Source organism: Notolepis coatsorum (genome assembly GCF_963971535.1).
Source record: "Notolepis coatsorum genome assembly, chromosome: 7".
Classification (NCBI taxonomy): domain Eukaryota; kingdom Metazoa; phylum Chordata; class Actinopteri; order Aulopiformes; family Paralepididae; genus Notolepis; species Notolepis coatsorum.
The window spans coordinates 4,957,445-4,976,771 of NC_140171.1; the positions used below are offsets into that span (position 1 = coordinate 4,957,445).

General features: G+C 43.5%; 1 protein-coding gene across 1 annotated transcript in view; it reads right to left on the reverse strand.

Moving 5' to 3' along the window:
• ero1b (endoplasmic reticulum oxidoreductase 1 beta) overlaps positions 1–19,327 on the reverse strand; it is a 48,486-nt gene that overhangs the window by 24,141 nt on the left and 5,018 nt on the right. Inside the window, exons 3-7 of the mRNA XM_084317889.1 lie at positions 13,001–13,084; positions 10,687–10,728; positions 8,384–8,469; positions 5,408–5,481; positions 287–407 (exon numbers count right to left, since the gene is read on the reverse strand). Coding sequence (XP_084174015.1) covers positions 287–407; positions 5,408–5,481; positions 8,384–8,469; positions 10,687–10,728; positions 13,001–13,084 — 407 coding nt within the window. The remainder of the gene's footprint in view (positions 1–286; positions 408–5,407; positions 5,482–8,383; positions 8,470–10,686; positions 10,729–13,000; positions 13,085–19,327) is intronic.

The following is a 19,327-nucleotide window of genomic DNA, read 5'->3' on the forward strand; positions in this document are numbered from 1 at the left end:
TATTTTTTTTTATTTTTTATTAAATCAACTTTCTCTAATGAATATAACTATCAGTTTTAATACTATAATATTACTAGTGTAGCCTAATCTTTATCTGCAACTGTGAAGAAAAGCCACACTGGTTTAAACAGAATGAAGAGGAAAAAAAACAAAAAATGTATTTTTTTTCTTTTTTTATAATTTTTTTTAAATTCTAATGTTGATTTAGAATTTGAATGCCAACGTAACGAACGAAGGTCCGAAGGTCCGAACGTTTGGGCTGAGCCCTACTGTGTGTTGCCCTCACTTGAAGCAGTTCTCCTCGTAGATGCTGTTCCAGACCCTCCAGGCAGGCGGCCCCTTGTAGCCGGTGTAGCGCTCGGGGTTCAGGAGCAGGTCCACGTAGTGCGCGTCCGGAGACGTCTCGTCTGACGGGGGAGAGGGAGGGAGAGAGAGCACAGCTTCAACAAGAGGACAGTACCTCCAAGACAGTAGAGGAGGCACCGAGAGGGAGGGAGAGAGAGCACAGCTTCAACAAGAGGACAGTACCTCCAAGACAGTAGAGGCACCGAGAGGGAGAGAGAGAGAGAGCACAGCTTCAACAAGAGGACAGTACCTCCAAGACAGTAGAGGCACCGAGAGGGAGAGGGAGAGAGAGCACAGCTTCAACAAGAGGACAGTACCTCCAAGACAGTAGAGGCACCGAGAGGGAGAGGGAGAGAGAGCACAGCTTCAACAAGAGGACAGTACCTCCAAGACAGTAGAGGCACCGAGAGGGAGAGGGAGAGAGAGCACAGCTTCAACAAGAGGACAGTACCTCCAAGACAGTAGAGGCACCGAGAGGGAGAGAGAGAGAGAGCACAGCTTCAACAAGAGGACAGTACCTCCAAGACAGTAGAGGCACCGAGAGGGAGAGAGAGAGAGCACAGCTTCAACAAGAGGACAGTACCTCCAAGACAGTAGAGGCACCGAGAGGGAGAGGGAGAGAGCACAGCTTCAACAAGAGGACAGTACCTCCAAGACAGTAGAGGAGGCACCAAGAGGGAGAGAGAGCACAGCTTCAACAAGAGGACAGTACCTCCAAGACAGTAGAGGAGGCACCGAGAGGGAGAGAGAGAGAGAGCACAGCTTCAACAAGAGGACAGTACCTCCAAGACAGTAGAGGCACCGAGAGGGAGAGAGAGAGAGAGCACAGCTTCAACAAGAGGACAGTACCTCCAAGACAGTAGAGGCACCGAGAGGGAGAGAGAGAGAGCACAGCTTCAACAAGAGGACAGTACCTCCAAGACAGTAGAGGCACCGAGAGGGAGAGAGAGAGAGCACAGCTTCAACAAGAGGACAGTACCTCCAAGACAGTAGAGGCACCGAGAGGGAGAGAGAGAGAGCACAGCTTCAACAAGAGGACAGTACCTCCAAGACAGTAGAGGAGGCACCGAGAGGGAGAGAGAGAGAGAGCACAGCTTCAACAAGAGGACAGTACCTCCAAGACAGTAGAGGCACCGAGAGGGAGAGAGAGAGAGCACAGCTTCAACAAGAGGACAGTACCTCCAAGACAGTAGAGGCACCGAGAGGGAGAGAGAGAGAGAGCACAACTTCAACAAGAGGACAGTACCTCCAAGACAGTAGAGGCACCGAGAGGGAGAGAGAGAGAGCACAGCTTCAACAAGAGGACAGTACCTCCAAGACAGTAGAGGAGGCACCGAGAGGGAGAGAGAGAGCACAGCTTCAACAAGAGGACAGTACCTCCAAGACAGTAGAGGAGGCACCGAGAGGGAGAGAGAGAGAGCACAGCTTCAACAAGAGGACAGTACCTCCAAGACAGTAGAGGAGGCACCGAGAGGGAGAGAGAGAGAGAGCACAGCTTCAACAAGAGGACAGTACCTCCAAGACAGTAGAGGCACCGAGAGGGAGAGAGAGCACAGCTTCAACAAGAGGACAGTACCTCCAAGACAGTAGAGGAGGCACCGAGAGGGAGAGAGAGAGAGAGCACAGCTTCAACAAGAGGACAGTACCTCCAAGACGAACAAGACTGTAGAGGTTGAGTACTTTATTATCTAGAGATGGTTTGTGAACAAATTTTTATCTTTTTTTATTTTTGACATGACATACAAACATTTACAGTAGAAATCCACTATAAATCACAGGGCTATTACCGACATAATACTAACAATCATGACAGCCCGGTTTTTTTAATTAAAATAGATGTAGATTAAAGATTACAGATATACACAGATTAATTACAATACAATACAACACATAGGTCTTGCTCGTTCTCCCCCCCCCCCCACCGGACCCCCCTTGAATACATCCATTATTCCGTTTGATACCAAGGATTAAAAGTTCATATAATGCTTTATCCTCTCCACCACATCTAACCAGATTGCTATGCTGGCTTCATTAACACCTAGAATTCGTGCGGTAGATATCTCTAGGTAAATCACATCAAGATAGGTAAGAATCCATACCCTCCGACACATTTTATCAGGTTGAATCCAGCGTGATGCTATTAGCTTTTTGGCAGCCGTAAGACCGGACAAGATTATCCTTTTTATAAGTACAGAGTGTGATAACTGAGAGATATCATTCAGCAACAATACAGAAGGCATTACAGGTATTGTCAAAAACAAAAATCCTGATAATAGTGTGGTTATTTCTTCCCAAAATATCTTAACAGGCGGGCATTCCCAATACATATGCATAAATGTACCACTATCACCGTTTGTACATAAGGAACATCAAGAGTCTTGTTTAAGCCCCATACGGTTCAGTCGAATAGGAGTTAGGTAAGTCCTATAAATAAAATTAAGATTAATCTGTTGATGATCCGGGTTACGTGACGATAGCCGAACGTTTGCCCAGACCTCAGCCCAATCAAAATCTACTTCCAGGTCTGGTATATCCCTCCTCCAAAATCTAGAGATGGTTTGAGTGTTGTGTTCATTCATAATTAAAGACAGTAGAGGTCGAGTACTTTATTATCTAGAGATGGTTAGAGTGTTGTGTTCATTCATAGTTAAAGACAGTAGAGGTTTAGTACTTTATTATCTAAAGATGGTAAGTTAGAGTGTTGTGTTCATTCATAGTTAAAGACAGTAGAGGTTGAGTACTTTATTATCTAAAGATGGTGAGTTAGTGTTGTGTTCATTCATAGTTAAAGACAGTAGAGGTTGAGTACTTTATTATCTAAAGATGGTAAGTGTTGTGTTCATTCATAGTTAAAGACAGTAGAGGTTGAGTACTTTATTATCTAAAGATGGTTAGTGTTGTGTTCATTCATAGTTAAAGACAGTAGAGGTTGAGTACTTTATTATCTAGAGATGGTAAGTTAGAGTGTTGTGTTCATTCATAGTTAAAGACAGTAGAGGTTGAGTACTTTATTATTTAAAGATGGTGAGTTAGAGTGTTGTGTTCATTCATAGTTAAAGACAGTAGAGGTTGAGTACATTATTATCTAGAGATGGTAAGTTTGAGTGTTGTGTTCATTCATAGTTAAAGACAGTAGAGGTTGAGTACATTATTATCTAGACTGAGATGGTAAGTTTGAGTGTTGCGTTCATTCATAATAGCTCTACATTCTGACAGACATCACTGATATTGAGTGTTTGGTCAGTAACATGAGTCTCCCAGTCCCTCCACTCTGCAGTAAACACAAAATACATTTCCTCGTATCCCTTCCCACTTTATCCAATCAGGAGAGAGAACCCTAGATATTTGTACTTATTTCAAGAAAGCTTGCCAAGCCAAATGTTATACTGGCAGATTATTTCACTTGTTTCAAGCTAATTTCTTTGTCAGACAATTGTGTGGAGTTCTCGCTCCTGATTGGATAAAGTGGGAACAGGATACCAGAAGATATATCTGTTTACTGCAGGGTGGAGGGACTGGGAGATAGGGGCGTAATTTGCGGGGGGGTCCCCGGAAAATGTCCCCCGCATGATTTCAGAATGCAGTATTTGTCCCCCCCATGTTTTTACCCCCAAACCGCTGCAACTGCGCGGCCTGGCGGCCAGCACTGTGACTCGCTAGTCGCTACTACACAGTGCCGGCACTGCAGATTTACCCTACTCTTGGAATGCATTGCCAGATCCTCAAAGTCATACATAGGGGCGCTGTCTCGATAATGCAGTGTTATTAAAGCAGCGTGTAAAGCAGCGGAACTGGAAATCCGTTGGTAAAGAAATAGCGGCCTGGAATCATTTTTGGGACGCTCTCAATTCTCATTCTAACGCAGGAGTCCTGGACCCCCGACAGGTAAGGTAAGCGATTTTAGATGTATCACTTTAAGTGTGCGGCTGTTGTCCGAATACTAGTGAATATTGAAAAATAAAGGCATGACATTTAGAGACGTCCCCGTCGTAGCGTTCTGGTGCGGGGATATTGGTCTCTCTGCGGGGGCGCAACAGCAACAGGTGGGGTAGGCTGGGCAGAGATGTATGCATCAAAACGATTACATTGTTTGTCTCGCATACATTCAATTTATAATGCGAGCACCTGCATTACAATCAAATGACTGATCTGTTATGTGTTATGGACCCGAGTCTCGAGAGGCACTTTATAATAGAAAAAAGACAGTGCAAACATGTATATGTCGCTTACAGTTTATTATGCCTATGCAGCTCGTTTAGTTAAAAAAAATTCACTAGTATCATTATATTAAATTAGCGGACGTGCAGCTGGACAAGCCCTGGCTCCACGATGACCACTTCTTACAAGAGGCGCCACCGCCTGGTATTACCCCCCCCCCCCCCCCACACCCATGTTACTGACCAGACACTCTATATCAGTGATGGCTGTTTACTGCAGAGCGGAGGGACTGGGAGACCCATGTTACTGACCAGACACTGTATATCAGTGATGGCTGTTTACTGCAGAGTGGAGGGACTGGGAGACCAATGTTACTGACCAGACACTCTATATCAGTGATGACTGTTTACTGCAGAGTGGAGGGACTGGGAGACCCATGTTACTGACCAGACACTCTATATCAGTGATGGCTGTTTACTGCAGAGTGGAGGGACTGGGAGACCCATGTTACTGACCAGACACTGTATATCAGTGATGGCTGTTTACTGCAGAGTGGAGGGACTGGGAGACCCATGTTACTGACCAGACACTCTATATCAGTGATGGCTGTTTACTGCAGAGTGGAGGGACTGGGAGACCCATGTTACTGACCAGACACTCTATATCAGTGATGGCTGTTTACTGCAGAGTGGAGGGACTGGGAGACCCATGTTACTGACCAGACACTATATCAGTGATGGCTGTCAGAATGTCTCAAAAACATCAGTGTCGTTTTGTAAAACAGTGTTTGAGATGCATCGTTCCCCCAAATTTCGTACAGATCTGTGGTGTCTGGGATAATGCACCGGACGGACGGACGGACGGACGGACAGACAGACAGACAGACAGACGGACAGAAACTCACCGTCCAGCTCACAGAAGTGGTCCTGGGCGTCGTCATGTCGAGCCCAGTCTGCAAAGGCTTGTTTACTCAGGTTACTGGAAAGCAGAGAGGGAGAGACCACCCCAATTAACTCAAGAGAGGGAGAGACCAGACCAATTAACTCAGAGGGGGAGAGAGACCACCCCAATTAACTCAAGAGAGGGAGAGACCAGACCAATGAACTCAGAGGGGGAGAGAGACCACCCCAATTAACTCTACGTAGGTGTCGGACTCTATAGGAGAACATTATGCTGAGTGGGTCTGACTCTCTAAAGATTTCTTTTTTGCATTTATTGCTTTTCATGGTCAGACATGACCGACAGATGAGGAGAGGATGAACGGGAGAAGAGGCGGGGGAAGACATGCGACAAATGTCACCGGGAAGCGAACCCGGGACGGCCGCGTAGGTGTGCGATGCACTAACGTGGTGCGCCACGAGGGCGCCCCGTGTCTGACTCTCTATAGAACATTATGCTGCGTGTGTCTGACTCTATAGAACATTATGCTGCGTGTGTCTGACTCTATAGAACATTATGCTGCGTGTGTCTGACTCTATAGAACATTATGCTGCGTGTGTCTGACTCTATAGAACATTATGCTGCATGTGTCTGACTCTCTAGGAGAACATTATGCTGCGTGTGTCTGACTCTATAGGACATTATGCTGCGTGTGTCTGACTCTATAGAACATTATGCTGCATGTGTCTGACTCTATAGAACATTATGCTGCGTGTGTCTGACTCTCTATAGAACATTATGCTGCGTGTGTCTGACTCTATAGAACATTATGCTGAATGTGTTTGACTCTATAGAACATTATGCTGCGTGTGTCTGACTCTATAGGACATTATGCTGCGTGTGTCTGACTCTATAGGACATTATGCTGCGTGTGTCTGACTCTCTAGGAGAACATTATGCTGCGTGTGTCTGACTCTATAGAACATTATGCTGCGTGTGTCTGACTCTATAGAACATTATGCTGCGTGTGTCTGACTCTATAGGACATTATGCTGCGTGTGTCTGACTCTATAGAACATTATGATGAGTGTGTCTGACTCTATAGAACATTATGATGAGTGTGTCTGACTCTATAGAACATTATGCTGCGTGTGTCTGACTCTATAGAACATTATGCTGCGTGTGTCTGACTCTATAGAACATTATGCTGTGTGTGTCTGACTCTATAGGACATTATGCTGCGTGTGTCTGACTCTCTAGAACATTATGCTGCGTGTGTCTGACTCTATAGGACATTATGCTGCGTGTGTCTGACTCTATAGGACATTATGCTGCGTGTGTCTGACTCTATAGGACATTATGCTGCGTGTGTCTGACTCTATAGAACATTATGCTGCGTGTGTCTGACTCTATAGGACATTATGCTGCGTGTGTCTGACTCTATAGAACATTATGCTGCGTGTGTCTGACTCTCTAGGAGAACATTATGCTGCGTGTGTCTGACTCTCTAGGACATTATGCTGCGTGTGTCTGACTCTATAGAACATTATACTGCGTGTGTCTGACTCTATAGAACATTATGCTGCGTGTGTCTGACTCTATAGAACATTATGCTGCGTGTGTCTGACTCTATAGAACATTATGCTGCGTGTGTCTGACTCTATAGAACATTATGCTGCGTGTGTCTGACTCTAGAACATTATGCTGCGTGTGTCTGACTCTATAGGACATTATGCTGCGTGTGTCTGACTCTATAGAACATTATGCTGCGTGTGTCTGACTCTATAGGACATTATGCTGCGTGTGTCTGACTCTATAGGACATTATGCTGCGTGTGTCTGACTCTATAGAACATTATGATGAGTGTGTATGACTCTCTAGAACATTATGCTGCGTGTGTCTGACTCTATAGGACATTATGCTGCGTGTGTCTGACTCTATAGAACATTATGCTGCATGTGTCTGACTCTATAGAACATTATGCTGCGTGTGTCTGACTCTATAGAACATTATGCTGCGTGTGTCTGACTCTATAGAACATTATGCTGCGTGTGTCTGACTCTATAGAACATTATGCTGCGTGTGTCTGACTCTATAGGACATTATGCTGCGTGTGTCTGACTCTATAGAACATCATGCTGCGTGTGTCTGACTCTATAGAACATTATGCTGCGTGTGTCTGACTCTATAGAACATTATGCTGCGTGTGTCGGACTCTATAGAACATTATGCTGCGTGTGTCTGACTCTATAGAACATTATGCTGCGTGTGTCTGACTCTATAGGACATTATGCTGCGTGTGTCTGACTCTATAGAACATTATGCTGCGTGTGTCTGACTCTATAGAACATTATACTGCGTGTGTCTGACTCTATCGAACATTATGCTGCGTGTGTCTGACTCTATAGAACATTATGCTGCGTGTGTCTGACTCTATAGAACATTATGCTGCGTGTGTCTGACTCTATAGAACATTATGCTGCGTGTGTCTGACTCTATAGAACATTATGCTGCATGTGTCTGACTCTATAGAACATTATGCTGCGTGTGTCTGACTCTATAGAACATTATGCTGCATGTGTCTGACTCTATAGAACATTATGCTGCGTGTGTCTGACTCTATAGAACATTATGCTGCTTGTGTCTGACTCTATAGAACATTATGCTGCGTGTGTCTGACTCTATAGAACATTATGCTGCGTGTGTCTGACTCTATAGAACATTATGCTGCGTGTGTCTGACTCTATAGAACATTATGCTGCGTGTGTCTGACTCTCTAGGAGAACATTATGCTGCGTGTGTCTGACTCTCTAGGAGAACATTATGCTGCGTGTGTCTGACTCTATAGAACATTATGCTGCGTGTGTCTGACTCTATAGAACATTATGCTGCGTGTGTCTGACTCTATAGAACATTATGCTGCGTGTGTCTGACTCTCTAGGAGAACATTATGCTGCGTGTGTCTGACTCTCTAGGAGAACAGGAAGTGACGCTCTCTCACCTCAGAGAGCCGTTGATGGCGCCCAGTTCTTGGGCTTGTTCACACTTGTCAACCATCTCGATCATGGAGTTGGCAGCCAGGGAGTACTGCGGCACAGAGAGAGAGAGAGAGAGAGAGAGAGAGAGAGAGAGAGAGAGAGAGAGAGAGAGAGAGAGAGAGAGAGAGAGATAGAGAGAGAGGATGAAGACCATTATCATCATCATCACTGAACTTGTAAGTCGCTTTGGATAAAAGCGTCGGCTGAATGACTAGATGTAAATGTAAATCACCACGCCTACAATGTTTCAACGTGACCCCCGACAGTGACCCCCCCCCCGACAGTGACCCCCGACAGTGACCCCCGACAGTGACCCCCCCGACAGTGACCCCCGACAGTGACCCCCCCTGACAGTGACCCCCCCCGACAGTGACCCCCCCCCCGACAGTGACCCCCCCTGACAGTGACCCCCCGACAGTGACCCCCCCGACAGTGACCCCCGACAGTGACCCCCCCTGACAGTGACCCCGCCCGACAGTGACCCCCCCCGACAGTGACCCCCTGACAGTGACCCCCCGACAGTGACCCCCCGACAGTGACCCCCCCCGACAGTGACCCCCGACAGTGACCCCCCCTGACAGTGACCCCCCGACAGTGACCCCCCGACAGTGACCCCCCCCGACAGTGACCCCCTGACAGTGACCCCCCCAGTGCTAATGCTGAATTTAGGGGCGACAGCGGCTCGGGTTATTTAAAAAAATAACTACAAGAACACAACAAATTCTTAAAACAAACTACAAGAACAATTCTTATAAAAACGAACTACAACACGACTCGTAAAAAAAAATGTACTATATAAAAGAACGCCACCAGTTCGTATAAAGACCAAAACTACAAGAACACAACCAATTATTATAAAAAAAACAAAACTACAAGAACACCACCGCTTCCCTTTCAGACGTCTATATTATTAGCGCTTGTGGGTAATAAACACCACCTTTATTCATAGTCATGTCAAACGCCTTCAGTTTCATGGGCCACATCTTTATTAAATACAAATCAATCATTCAAATGCCCACACACACACACACACACACTTCCAATTTAAAAAAAACAAGATTCAGGCCAAATTCTGACAAAACAATTACGAAACCGGTTAAACTAAATGTCCTTTAATAAAAACGACGTCACACTCGGCTCCGTTTACCAGGCGACGGCCAGTGAAGGAGAAATGACCTCGAGGTAAAAGAGCGGGTCCAGATGTCCAAACACTTCTGGCTCATTACAGAACAAACACTGAGGTTAGTGCAGCGAGCGGTGCGCTCGCTAACAAACATGAAGCGGCAAGCGGCCTTCCCTCCCTCGCCCCCACGGGCAGAGTCCGGGTGAAGGGTGATTTGAGCGGTTTTTGTTCGCTGTGTGTGTGCGTGCGGCTGTGCGTGTGTGTGAAGGAGGTAGGGGGGGGGGGGGGGGGGGGGGGGGGGCACTGTTGAAGTGCTGAATCAGCTGCCAAGACGGAAAATGCTGGAACAAGTGCAGCTGCTCTCCCAACTCCATTAACCATTTCACTGCCACACTACAGAAGGTTAACCCTTTACTATCACACTACCGACGGGGTAAAAGTGTGATAGTAAAGGGTTAACCTTCTGTAGTGTGGCAGTGCTAAAGGATTAACCTGCTGTCGTGTGGCAGTGAAAGGGTTATTATTAACCTTCTGTGTATTGTCGCAGTGAAAAGGTTAACCACTTGGTAGTGCCGAGCGACAACGACCGTGTAAACAAGCCGCCAGGTTGCCCCTCTGTTCCACCCAGAGGTCTAAGTTGCCCCTCTGTTCCACTCAGAGGTCTAAGTTGCCCCTCTGGTCCACTCAGAGGTCTAAGTTGCCCCTCTGGTCCACTCAGAGGTCTAAGTTGCCCCTCTGTTCCACTCAGAGGTCTAAGTTGCCCCTCTGGTCCACTCAGAGGTCTAAGTTGCCCCTCTGGTCCACTCAGAGGTCTAAGTTGCCCCTCTGGTCCACTCAGAGGTCTAAGTTGCCCCTCTGGTCCACTCAGAGGTCTAAGTTGCCCCTCTGGTCCACTCAGAGGTCTAAGTTGCCCCTCTGGTCCACTCAGAGGTCTAAGTTGCCCCTCTGTTCCACTCAGAGGTCTAAGTTGCCATCCATCCACATGTGTAATAAATATAACAAGAGTTGACATGCAAGAAATCTCCAAATTGTGTCATAATGAATTCCATCTCCCATCATAGTATGTGTGAAGCAAAGACTGCATGAGAGCCGGTCCCACCGGTTAGTTTGACTGTTTCTATGGCGACCGGGAGGCGGGCTCACCTTGTTGTAGTTGCCAGACTTAATGCCCACTGGGATCTTGCTCTATAGGACAAACAGAGAGAGAGACAACGGAGACAGACGGGTGAGCAACTCTTCACATAAAACACAATGGAATCAATATTTACATGTGTAAGAAGATAGATGGATATACTTTATGGATCCCCTTGGGGAAATTCAGTTATCAAACAATAAAATCAGTACTTAACTTACATTTTAAAAAGGTAGCAGCAGTAAAATAGATAGTAGTAGTAGTAGTAAGTAGTAGTAGTAGTATGTAGTAGTAGTAGTAGTAGTAGTAGTAGTAGTAGTAGTAGTAGTAGTAGTAGTAGTAAGTAGTAGTAGTATTAGTTAGTAGTAGTAGTAGTAGTATTAGTTAGTAGTAGTTAGTAGTTAGTAGTTAGTAGTAGTAGTACTCGGCTGCCCCCTCCCCTCGCTGGAGGGACTATACGGCTCCCGCTGCCTTGGAAAAGCAGTGAAAATACTGAAGGACCCACACCACCCGGGCAACAAACACTTCGTACGGCTGCGCTCGGGCAGGCGTTTCAGCGTCATGCCCACCCGGACAAACAGACTGAAGTTTAGTTTTTATCCCAGGGCCATATGTGCACTAAACTCACCCCCCCCCCCCCCCCCCATAATCAGATGTATGTGTTATAGTGTTATTATGTAAAGAAAACCAATTTTGTCATTTCGCCTTCCTGTGAGCCTGGGATATATTAGCCTTCAACATTCATAATTATTAATGAAAAACACCAAGCCCCCTCCGGTCATTATTTCTTTACAGATATCTTTGTTAAAGGGCTAATGAATAATGAATGGCTGTTATGAATATATGAATAATGAAATACAGTTGAGTTATTGATTAATTTAGTTAGTATTGTATTTGGAGCCTTTTTGTGTTGGGATTTAGCAGATATTGAGAATGTACTTAAGCTAAACAGTTTTTTCTATATTTCTGGGACAATATATCGTCCCAACAAAAATAGTTATCGTGACAAAACTATATTCCCATAACATTAGCCGTTATTGGCCCCATCAGTTATCGTTAAGTAGCCTCTTAAGACTACTGCAGTTATGAAGAGAGAAGAAACTATACCGATTTTGTTCACAATTTCACAATTTTGTATTAATTAAGATTATTTTTATAATGTAATTATCCAAAATGTTACATTAGGATAATTTTACCTCGACTCGCCATGAGCCTCTAAAGTAGGCCTGTAATCATCTATGTATACTATTTGGAGACCAACAGCAAATAAACTAAATGCACAAATGTTGATAAATAAGTAATTTCTTGACCAAAAGGTCATACGACGTAGATATGTTGGGTTTTAATGAGCTTCTCTCAGGGTTCCCGCAGACAATGCTAAATGAAATTCAAGGACTTTCAAGTACTTTTCTAAGCACTATTTTTCATTTTAAAAGGGCATTTAAAAGGATACAATTAAATGCAGTTTTTTATAGAAAATAATTTGGATCCAATAGTTATGGCTTAAAACCAATTTCCGACAATTAGCTACACTTTAAATAAAAAAATTATATTTCTTGATTCAGAACAATTTTATCATGGATGAACAAAAATGTCAATGCAAATGGTTGATTTTAATTTCAAGGACTTAAGCACCTTGTTAAAAATAATTGCCATTTTCAAGGAATTCCAGGCGTAGAATTTTTTTTGCAAAACAATCGAGCACTTTAAGCACTTCAAGGACCGTGTGCGAACCCTGTTCTCTCCTCCGTTGGCCTCGATAGAATTGGCATCAAAGTCTGGCGCCGAGCAGAGCGTTAGGACGCCGGCATGATGGCGTAATGTGTGGCATTATGACCTAAATGACCCTTCCTTCATTCACAGTTTCCTTGGTTGCAGTGTTTTCCACAGACAGGAAATATACCAAGCTGCTCCCCTAGCAGCGTTCTTTTTTTCCGTAGCCGCATTTCTGGCAAGACGCTCTCTGATTGGCCGACGCCTGTTTCTACACTGTTTACGCTTAGGCACTCTTTCGAAGTAGGTTAAGGTTAGAGTTTGTCTTAGAGCGTGACGGCAAGTTCTTTCGACGGTTAAGCTTAGGCACTCTTTCGAAGTTGGTTACGGTTAGAGTTTGTCTTAGAGCATGGCGATAGAACGCCAGGTAGTTTGCAGGCTGTTCGACGCGGAAATGGGCAAAGACACAGCTCGTCACGCGATTGGGCAAACATGTCAGTGGCCAATCGGAGAGCGTCAGTCAGTGGCCAATCAGAGAGCGTCTGCCAGAAATGCGGCTACGGAAAAAAATAACACCCCCTAGCAACGGTCTGTTAAGTGTTGAACTCTGACCTCTGGACAAGGCTCCACGTGGCAGTCTTTAATGGAACAGTGGCCCTCATCAGGCCAGAAGGGGCACGGGCGCTTCAGGTTGATCTGCAGAGACAAGAGGTTAAAGGTCAAGCAGCTTATTACAGGGAAATTAGGAAATACACACAGTGCATTACGTCACGGTATGGAAATTGGGATGTATTAGTAGAATATTGCGGTAGCACTTGTGATAGAACTTAAATATATAAACGTATAAATAGTATATAAACATATATACTAATATGAATAAATCTCTGCTCCAAGACGTCTAATTAATTTATTTCTTTATTATAATGCATTTTTTTTACAGCACATGAGTGTGTGTCCAGGAGGAGGAGGGGGGGTCGATTTCTCTCCAACATCCACCTTGATTATGAGCAGGGAGACGACCCTTCAGGAGGTCATGAGAACCCCCCCCCCCCCCCACCTTTAATAATTACAGCCTTATGATTCTGCAAGTGAATTTAGTCAGCACTGTGACCGATTTCAGTTTCCTTTTTGGAGTAACGGGCAAACCTGCTGCTGTTTTTATTCCTCCAGGGTAGATATAGTATATTGTTGTTATTCCTCCAGGGTATATAGTATATTGTAGGGCTGACCCCTATTAGTCGATTAGTCGACTAATCGGTCGAAAGGAGCCGTAATCGACTAGCCAACCTCTTAGTCGAATACAAACAAAATAAATTGTATTTTTTATTATCATTCTTTCCAAAAGAAAAGAGGCCTAGAAGCGTGGCTAACGCTAATGGCGCGCATACCAGAGGCTAACTGCCTACGAAAACAGGCCCAGAGGCACTGAAAGAGGATTTCACCCATCTAATGAAATCAAGATGTATCCATCAGTGGACCAATTGCATGCTTTTGCAGAGGACAAGAAGCCTTCAGTCGACTCCTTCAGACATTAAGCACCCCCCACAGCCCAAATGGAATGATAAAAAGAATAAAAAAAAAAGAATAAAAAAAATACACTTTTTTTTTTTGTCGACCAATAGCTAACCAATTCAATCAATCACACTGCGCGGTGATTGATTGAATGAAAATTGTATTAACAGATTGCAGAATGGGTACAATACAGTACGGCTCAATACACACAAATTATTATTATTTTTTTTTATAAATATCCTCAAACTAAATCCTCAATTTGAATAAAGTGATTAATCTGATTAAATGAGACTTTTTATTTTTATTAAATCAACTTTCTTTAATGAATATAACTAATCAGTTTTTAATACTATAATATTAGTGTAGCCTAATCTTTATCTGCAACTGTGAAGAAAAACCCCATTGGTTTAAACAGAATGAAGACATAAAAATAATATATAAAAAAAATAAAAATGTATTAAAAATTTAAAATTAAAATGTTGATTTAGAATTTGAATGCCAACGTAACGAACGAAGGTCCGAATGTTCGAACGTTTGGGCTCAGCCCTAGTGGAGTGGATTCCATTTTCTCGGGGGTGGGGAGGTTGCCTCATGCAGACTCGCTGCAGCAAGGTCGCGCGGTCCGATACTGGGTGGCGTGGTGGAATGTTCCCAGTTATCACTGTAGCAAGGTCATTTCCTGTTGTTTGGGTTCCCTTGTTGCGCTTTGTCACAGTTTGGTGGTAAATGGTGTACTGGATGTGGGAACCGAACAGCTTTGCTCCAAATCTGTTCAGAAAAACTCCATTTTGCTTGAAAGGTTCCTTGTGCTCCCAGAATAAATTGAAGTGGTCAATAAAATCCACGTGCATTGGGCAGGCCACTGTGAGCCACCTATTTAATCCTAAGAGCTAAATCGATTTGTCCTGTTTGTGACTGGAGAGAGGACCACTAATGTATGCTTTATATATATATATATATATGGAATTGAGCGACCGTCGGTTGTGTGATAGTAAAGGGTTAACCTTCTGTCGTGTGGCAGTGAAAGGGTTAAAGTGGCGTTTCAGCGTTTCCGTTGGTCCCATAAGAGATATAATTTGCCCCTTGTACCTAAATTGTACCTCATCCCATTTCTGCTTTGCACTATATAGTACTGTACATTAGTACACTGCATAGTATTGTATATTATATGGTAACTCAGAACATTGTACATATGTCTATACCGAACACTGTGACCTCATTTTCTTCTTCTAAATTACATGCTATACTATGTTATTTGATACTATCTTGTCTAGCACAGTCTCTGGAGCGTAACAGTAAGAAGCATTTTGTATGAAAGTATTCTGTACTTCTGTATGACAACTATTAAAGAAACTTGAAACTTGAACTACGATCTTGTTGACACCTCGGTTTGTAGAAAGGATTTCTGGGATTCTTCTCGTTACGTCACCAACCATACCATCGGGGAAGCAGTATGTTTTGGTCGTTCTCTTGCCTCCAAAGTTTGATATTCTTTACGGTTTGGTCCCCAAGAACAAGGGTGGTGGCAGAATTAGCTTGTTGCAGGGTTTCCCACAGACATTGCAAAATTAAATTCAAGGACTTTTAAGTACTTTTCCAAGCACTGTTTTTCATTTTAAAGGATGGCACTCGAAGGATACAATTCACTTTTAAATGCTTTTTTTTTTTTTAAGCATCTTCTTGGCCTGCTTGCCAGCTAGAGCATCAGACGCGACTTTTTTTTGTCAAAGATCAAGCACTGTAAGCGCTTCAAGGACCTTGTGCGAACCCTGTTGTTGTAGTGGTGGCCTGTGATTTGTCTGAGGCCTTGGGTGTATGGTGTTGTTATTCGCCTTTTTCGGCTCACAGTTAGCTTGTTTAGCTTGTAGTTGCGTCCTGGCATTGCGCGTCCTGGCATTGTGCGTCCTGGCATTGTGTGTCCTGGCATTGTGTGTCCTGGCATTGTGTGTCCTGGCATTGTCCCACGGCGACGCGTTCTGTCCGAGCGGTGCGGCGTTGGCGACCAGGGAGCCGGTAGAGCTGTACATAGAGCTAGGTGGCTAGGCTAGCTTTTGTATACTGTAGCTAGGCCAATGCAGAGACAGTGTCATAATTTTCTTTTATCTATTTTTTAGTGCTGCTTAGAGTTTTAATATGCTGCCTCTGTACAGCACTTTGTGCCCGTGTGGCTGTTAAAGCGCTTTATAAATAAAGTTGGATTGGCTTGGAGATAATGTAATTTCCAGGGAAGCACTATTAGGAACGTGAGGCTAATGTAGTAAGTGCTAGAAAGTTTTTTTATGATTAATTGCGAATATTTTCATGTTGAGCTATAGATTGTGGATGAATAAGCACAGAAAGGTACACCATGCAAATGTTAATGCTTTATTTGTTTTAAACGAGACAATTTAGAAATGGGTAATGGGGAAATACATTGCGTTGGACAGAGGGTGGAAAACGAAAAACGGCAATGACGTAACCAACACTACACCTCCCTATAGAGTCACAGGAGTTCCACCTTCACACTCAGACAGCCATGATGCTGACAGTCTGCCACCTTGCACGCTGGAAGTGTATTTTTTCGCTTCGGTTGGAATTTGAGGCGTGCACCACGCACATTTTCACAGAAATACACACAATATCTGCATTATTACCACACACATATTAGATTAGGGCTGGGCGATATAACGATAAATATCGCGATATATTTTAATAATCGATATCGATTTTTTTTTTACCTGCAACAGGGCAGTTTTAAAACCAGAGACAGTGGACAGGCTTGTCTTTCTTGCCTGCAACTTAAAGTAATGGCTTTGCTTGTCCAAATGACAATACTGACCAAATTCAGATTTCTTTTTCTCTTGTCCATTTATTTAGTTTGCTTTCTAATTTAAAATACATTTTGAAACCGTCTGTACACAGTAGGCTATGTGTGCTAGCAGAACTAGACTCCAGTCACGAGTCACAGTGCACATGTGCGGTGGTTTGTCCACCAAAAAAGCGCCAAAAGATCGAAAATAAACTAGCAGAGCCAGAACTGTTCAACTCCTCTGGAGCCACAGCCAGCAGAGAAGCCGGTTTACTTTAGCTTTTAAACCAGCTGCAGCCTGAGAACTGGAGTGTGAGGGGATGTAACACTAAAGATGGCGGCAATGACAAAGAATTGCTGCAAAATAAACATACATCTGTTGTTAAAAAAAGAAAAAAAATTAATTTTTTTTATACTTATAACAATTCGATAATTATCGATATCGAGAAATCAAATAAAATTATCATATCGTTATCGCGATATGATTTTTTTCCATATCGCCCAGCCCTATATTAGATGTTGTTCAACCAGCTAATGGGTCTATCTTTCCCAATACAAATAAACCATACTATACTTTTACTTCCAGTACAGTCACACTGATTTCATCGTTCTAAAATGTATTCTAATTAATGAGATAATAACAATAATATACATGCACAATGGACAATAGAATACTGGAACTGAAAATCTTTCAAAAAAAAAAAATCTTCAAACGGGGACTGACTTCGCATTATAGACTAAGCATATTTACAGCCGTTTCCAGTGTAAATGTGCCTCTTCCTCCGTGCGCTTCCGCCCGTTCTGAAGTCGGACTCCGTTTGGACGGCCACGTGAACCGTTCTCGCACGAAACCCGCTCGTGCCTGCGCCCGCCCCCTGGTGGTGAGGTTGCGGCGTCACACTCGGACGGCTCTGTCTGCCGTGATACTCGTCACTCGGGCGAGCCATGCTAATTAGGGCTGCAACGATTAGTCGACATAATCGACGATGTCGATTATAAAAAAATCGTTGACGAGGAATTGTTGCGTCGATTAGTCATTTTTAATTAGTATTATAGTTTTACATTTTTTTTTTGCACTACCTATCTTTGTGAAAGTGGCTTCTCAGCTCTGGTCCAGCTGAAGACTTCTTAGCTTAACATAACAGACCGACAGTAAGTTTGGGGGAACTAATGGGATAACTGGGGATGTTGCTTGGTCCTGACAAGAGTCTCAAAGCAACTCTGAGGTCATGCTCAATGTCCAATCTGTTCCTCTGCTCTGTCTTGAGCTGGACCAGAGCTGAGAAGCCACGTTCACAAAGATAGGCAGTGCAAAAAAATAAAATAAAAATAAATTATATTTTTTATTTATATATTTTTTTTTTATATAATTTTTTTTCTATTAGTCAACTAATCGGAAAAATAAGACAGATTAGTCGACTACCAAAATAGTCATTAGTTGCAGCCCTAATGCTAATGATTTCAGCCACGGCCCGTGTAGGACAAAGAGAGAACATCCCCCACACAGTCTTAAGCTTGCATCCGTTTATTGAAAGACAAATGTTTTAATCCCAAAAACACACTCCTGGTGTCACCTGAAGGAGATCCCTCAGGGTCGCGCAACATTGTCTTTCAATAAAGCAGTTCTATTTGCAAGACGGCTTAAGACAACGAGCGGGATCTTCTTTCCTTGTCCAAGGCGGTTTCTCCCCGACACACATGCTCTCCAAGACTTTGATTCAAGTGTGCAGAACAGAACTACAGCAGCCTACGTATTATGGTCGACTAGTCCGAGTAGTCACCCACCACCTACATAACAATTGCCAAAATCCTACTTTTAATACTATAATATTAGTGTAGCCTAATCGTTATCTGCAACTGTGAATAAAAACCCCATTGGCTTAAACAGAATGAATAGACACAGAAAAAATATATAATTTTTTTTTTTTTTTTTTTTATAAAACATTTAAAATTCGAATGTTGATTTAGAATTCGAATGCCAAAGTAACGAACGAAGGTTCGAACGTTTGGGCTCAGCCCTAGTCCCAGCCGTAGCTCTGTTAGTGGCATCATCACACCAGATAAACACTGGTCCCAGCTTTAGCCGTCACAGAACTCTTGTTATTTTTCCAGCTGTGGTAACTCCGTAGCACAATCACTCACTCTTGGTGCGACACCATCTCAATATAACTGTGTGAGAGTAACCTTTTATCAGCGCACGGGGCACGAGGCTCTGTGAACCAATAGACTGGACCACGTCTGACTAAGTATGCAAATGTGGATGATAGGAGAGAGGTGTTATCATTACTGGTTGGAGTGGAATCTAGTTGTACCACAGCGCAACATTACAGCTACCCGACTCAAACATCGACAGCACATATTAGATAGTAGTATAGACAGCAAATGACTTAATAGTAGAAGACAATAAGGTTAGTTATTATTTAAGATAATGATTGAAGAGGTGGAGTACTGATCTAGGATCACTGCTCAGGTCACATTACTATAATGTATAAGAGAATTTGGTCTCAAATCAGCACTTCTTAATTTAAAGAAACCATATTAAGCTTTTTTTTTTATATTTTCCTCTTACGTTCCATTGAAAATTACACTGTCTGAATTGGGCCCCCCAAAAAACGGGTTGTGTCTTTTAAATTTGACTG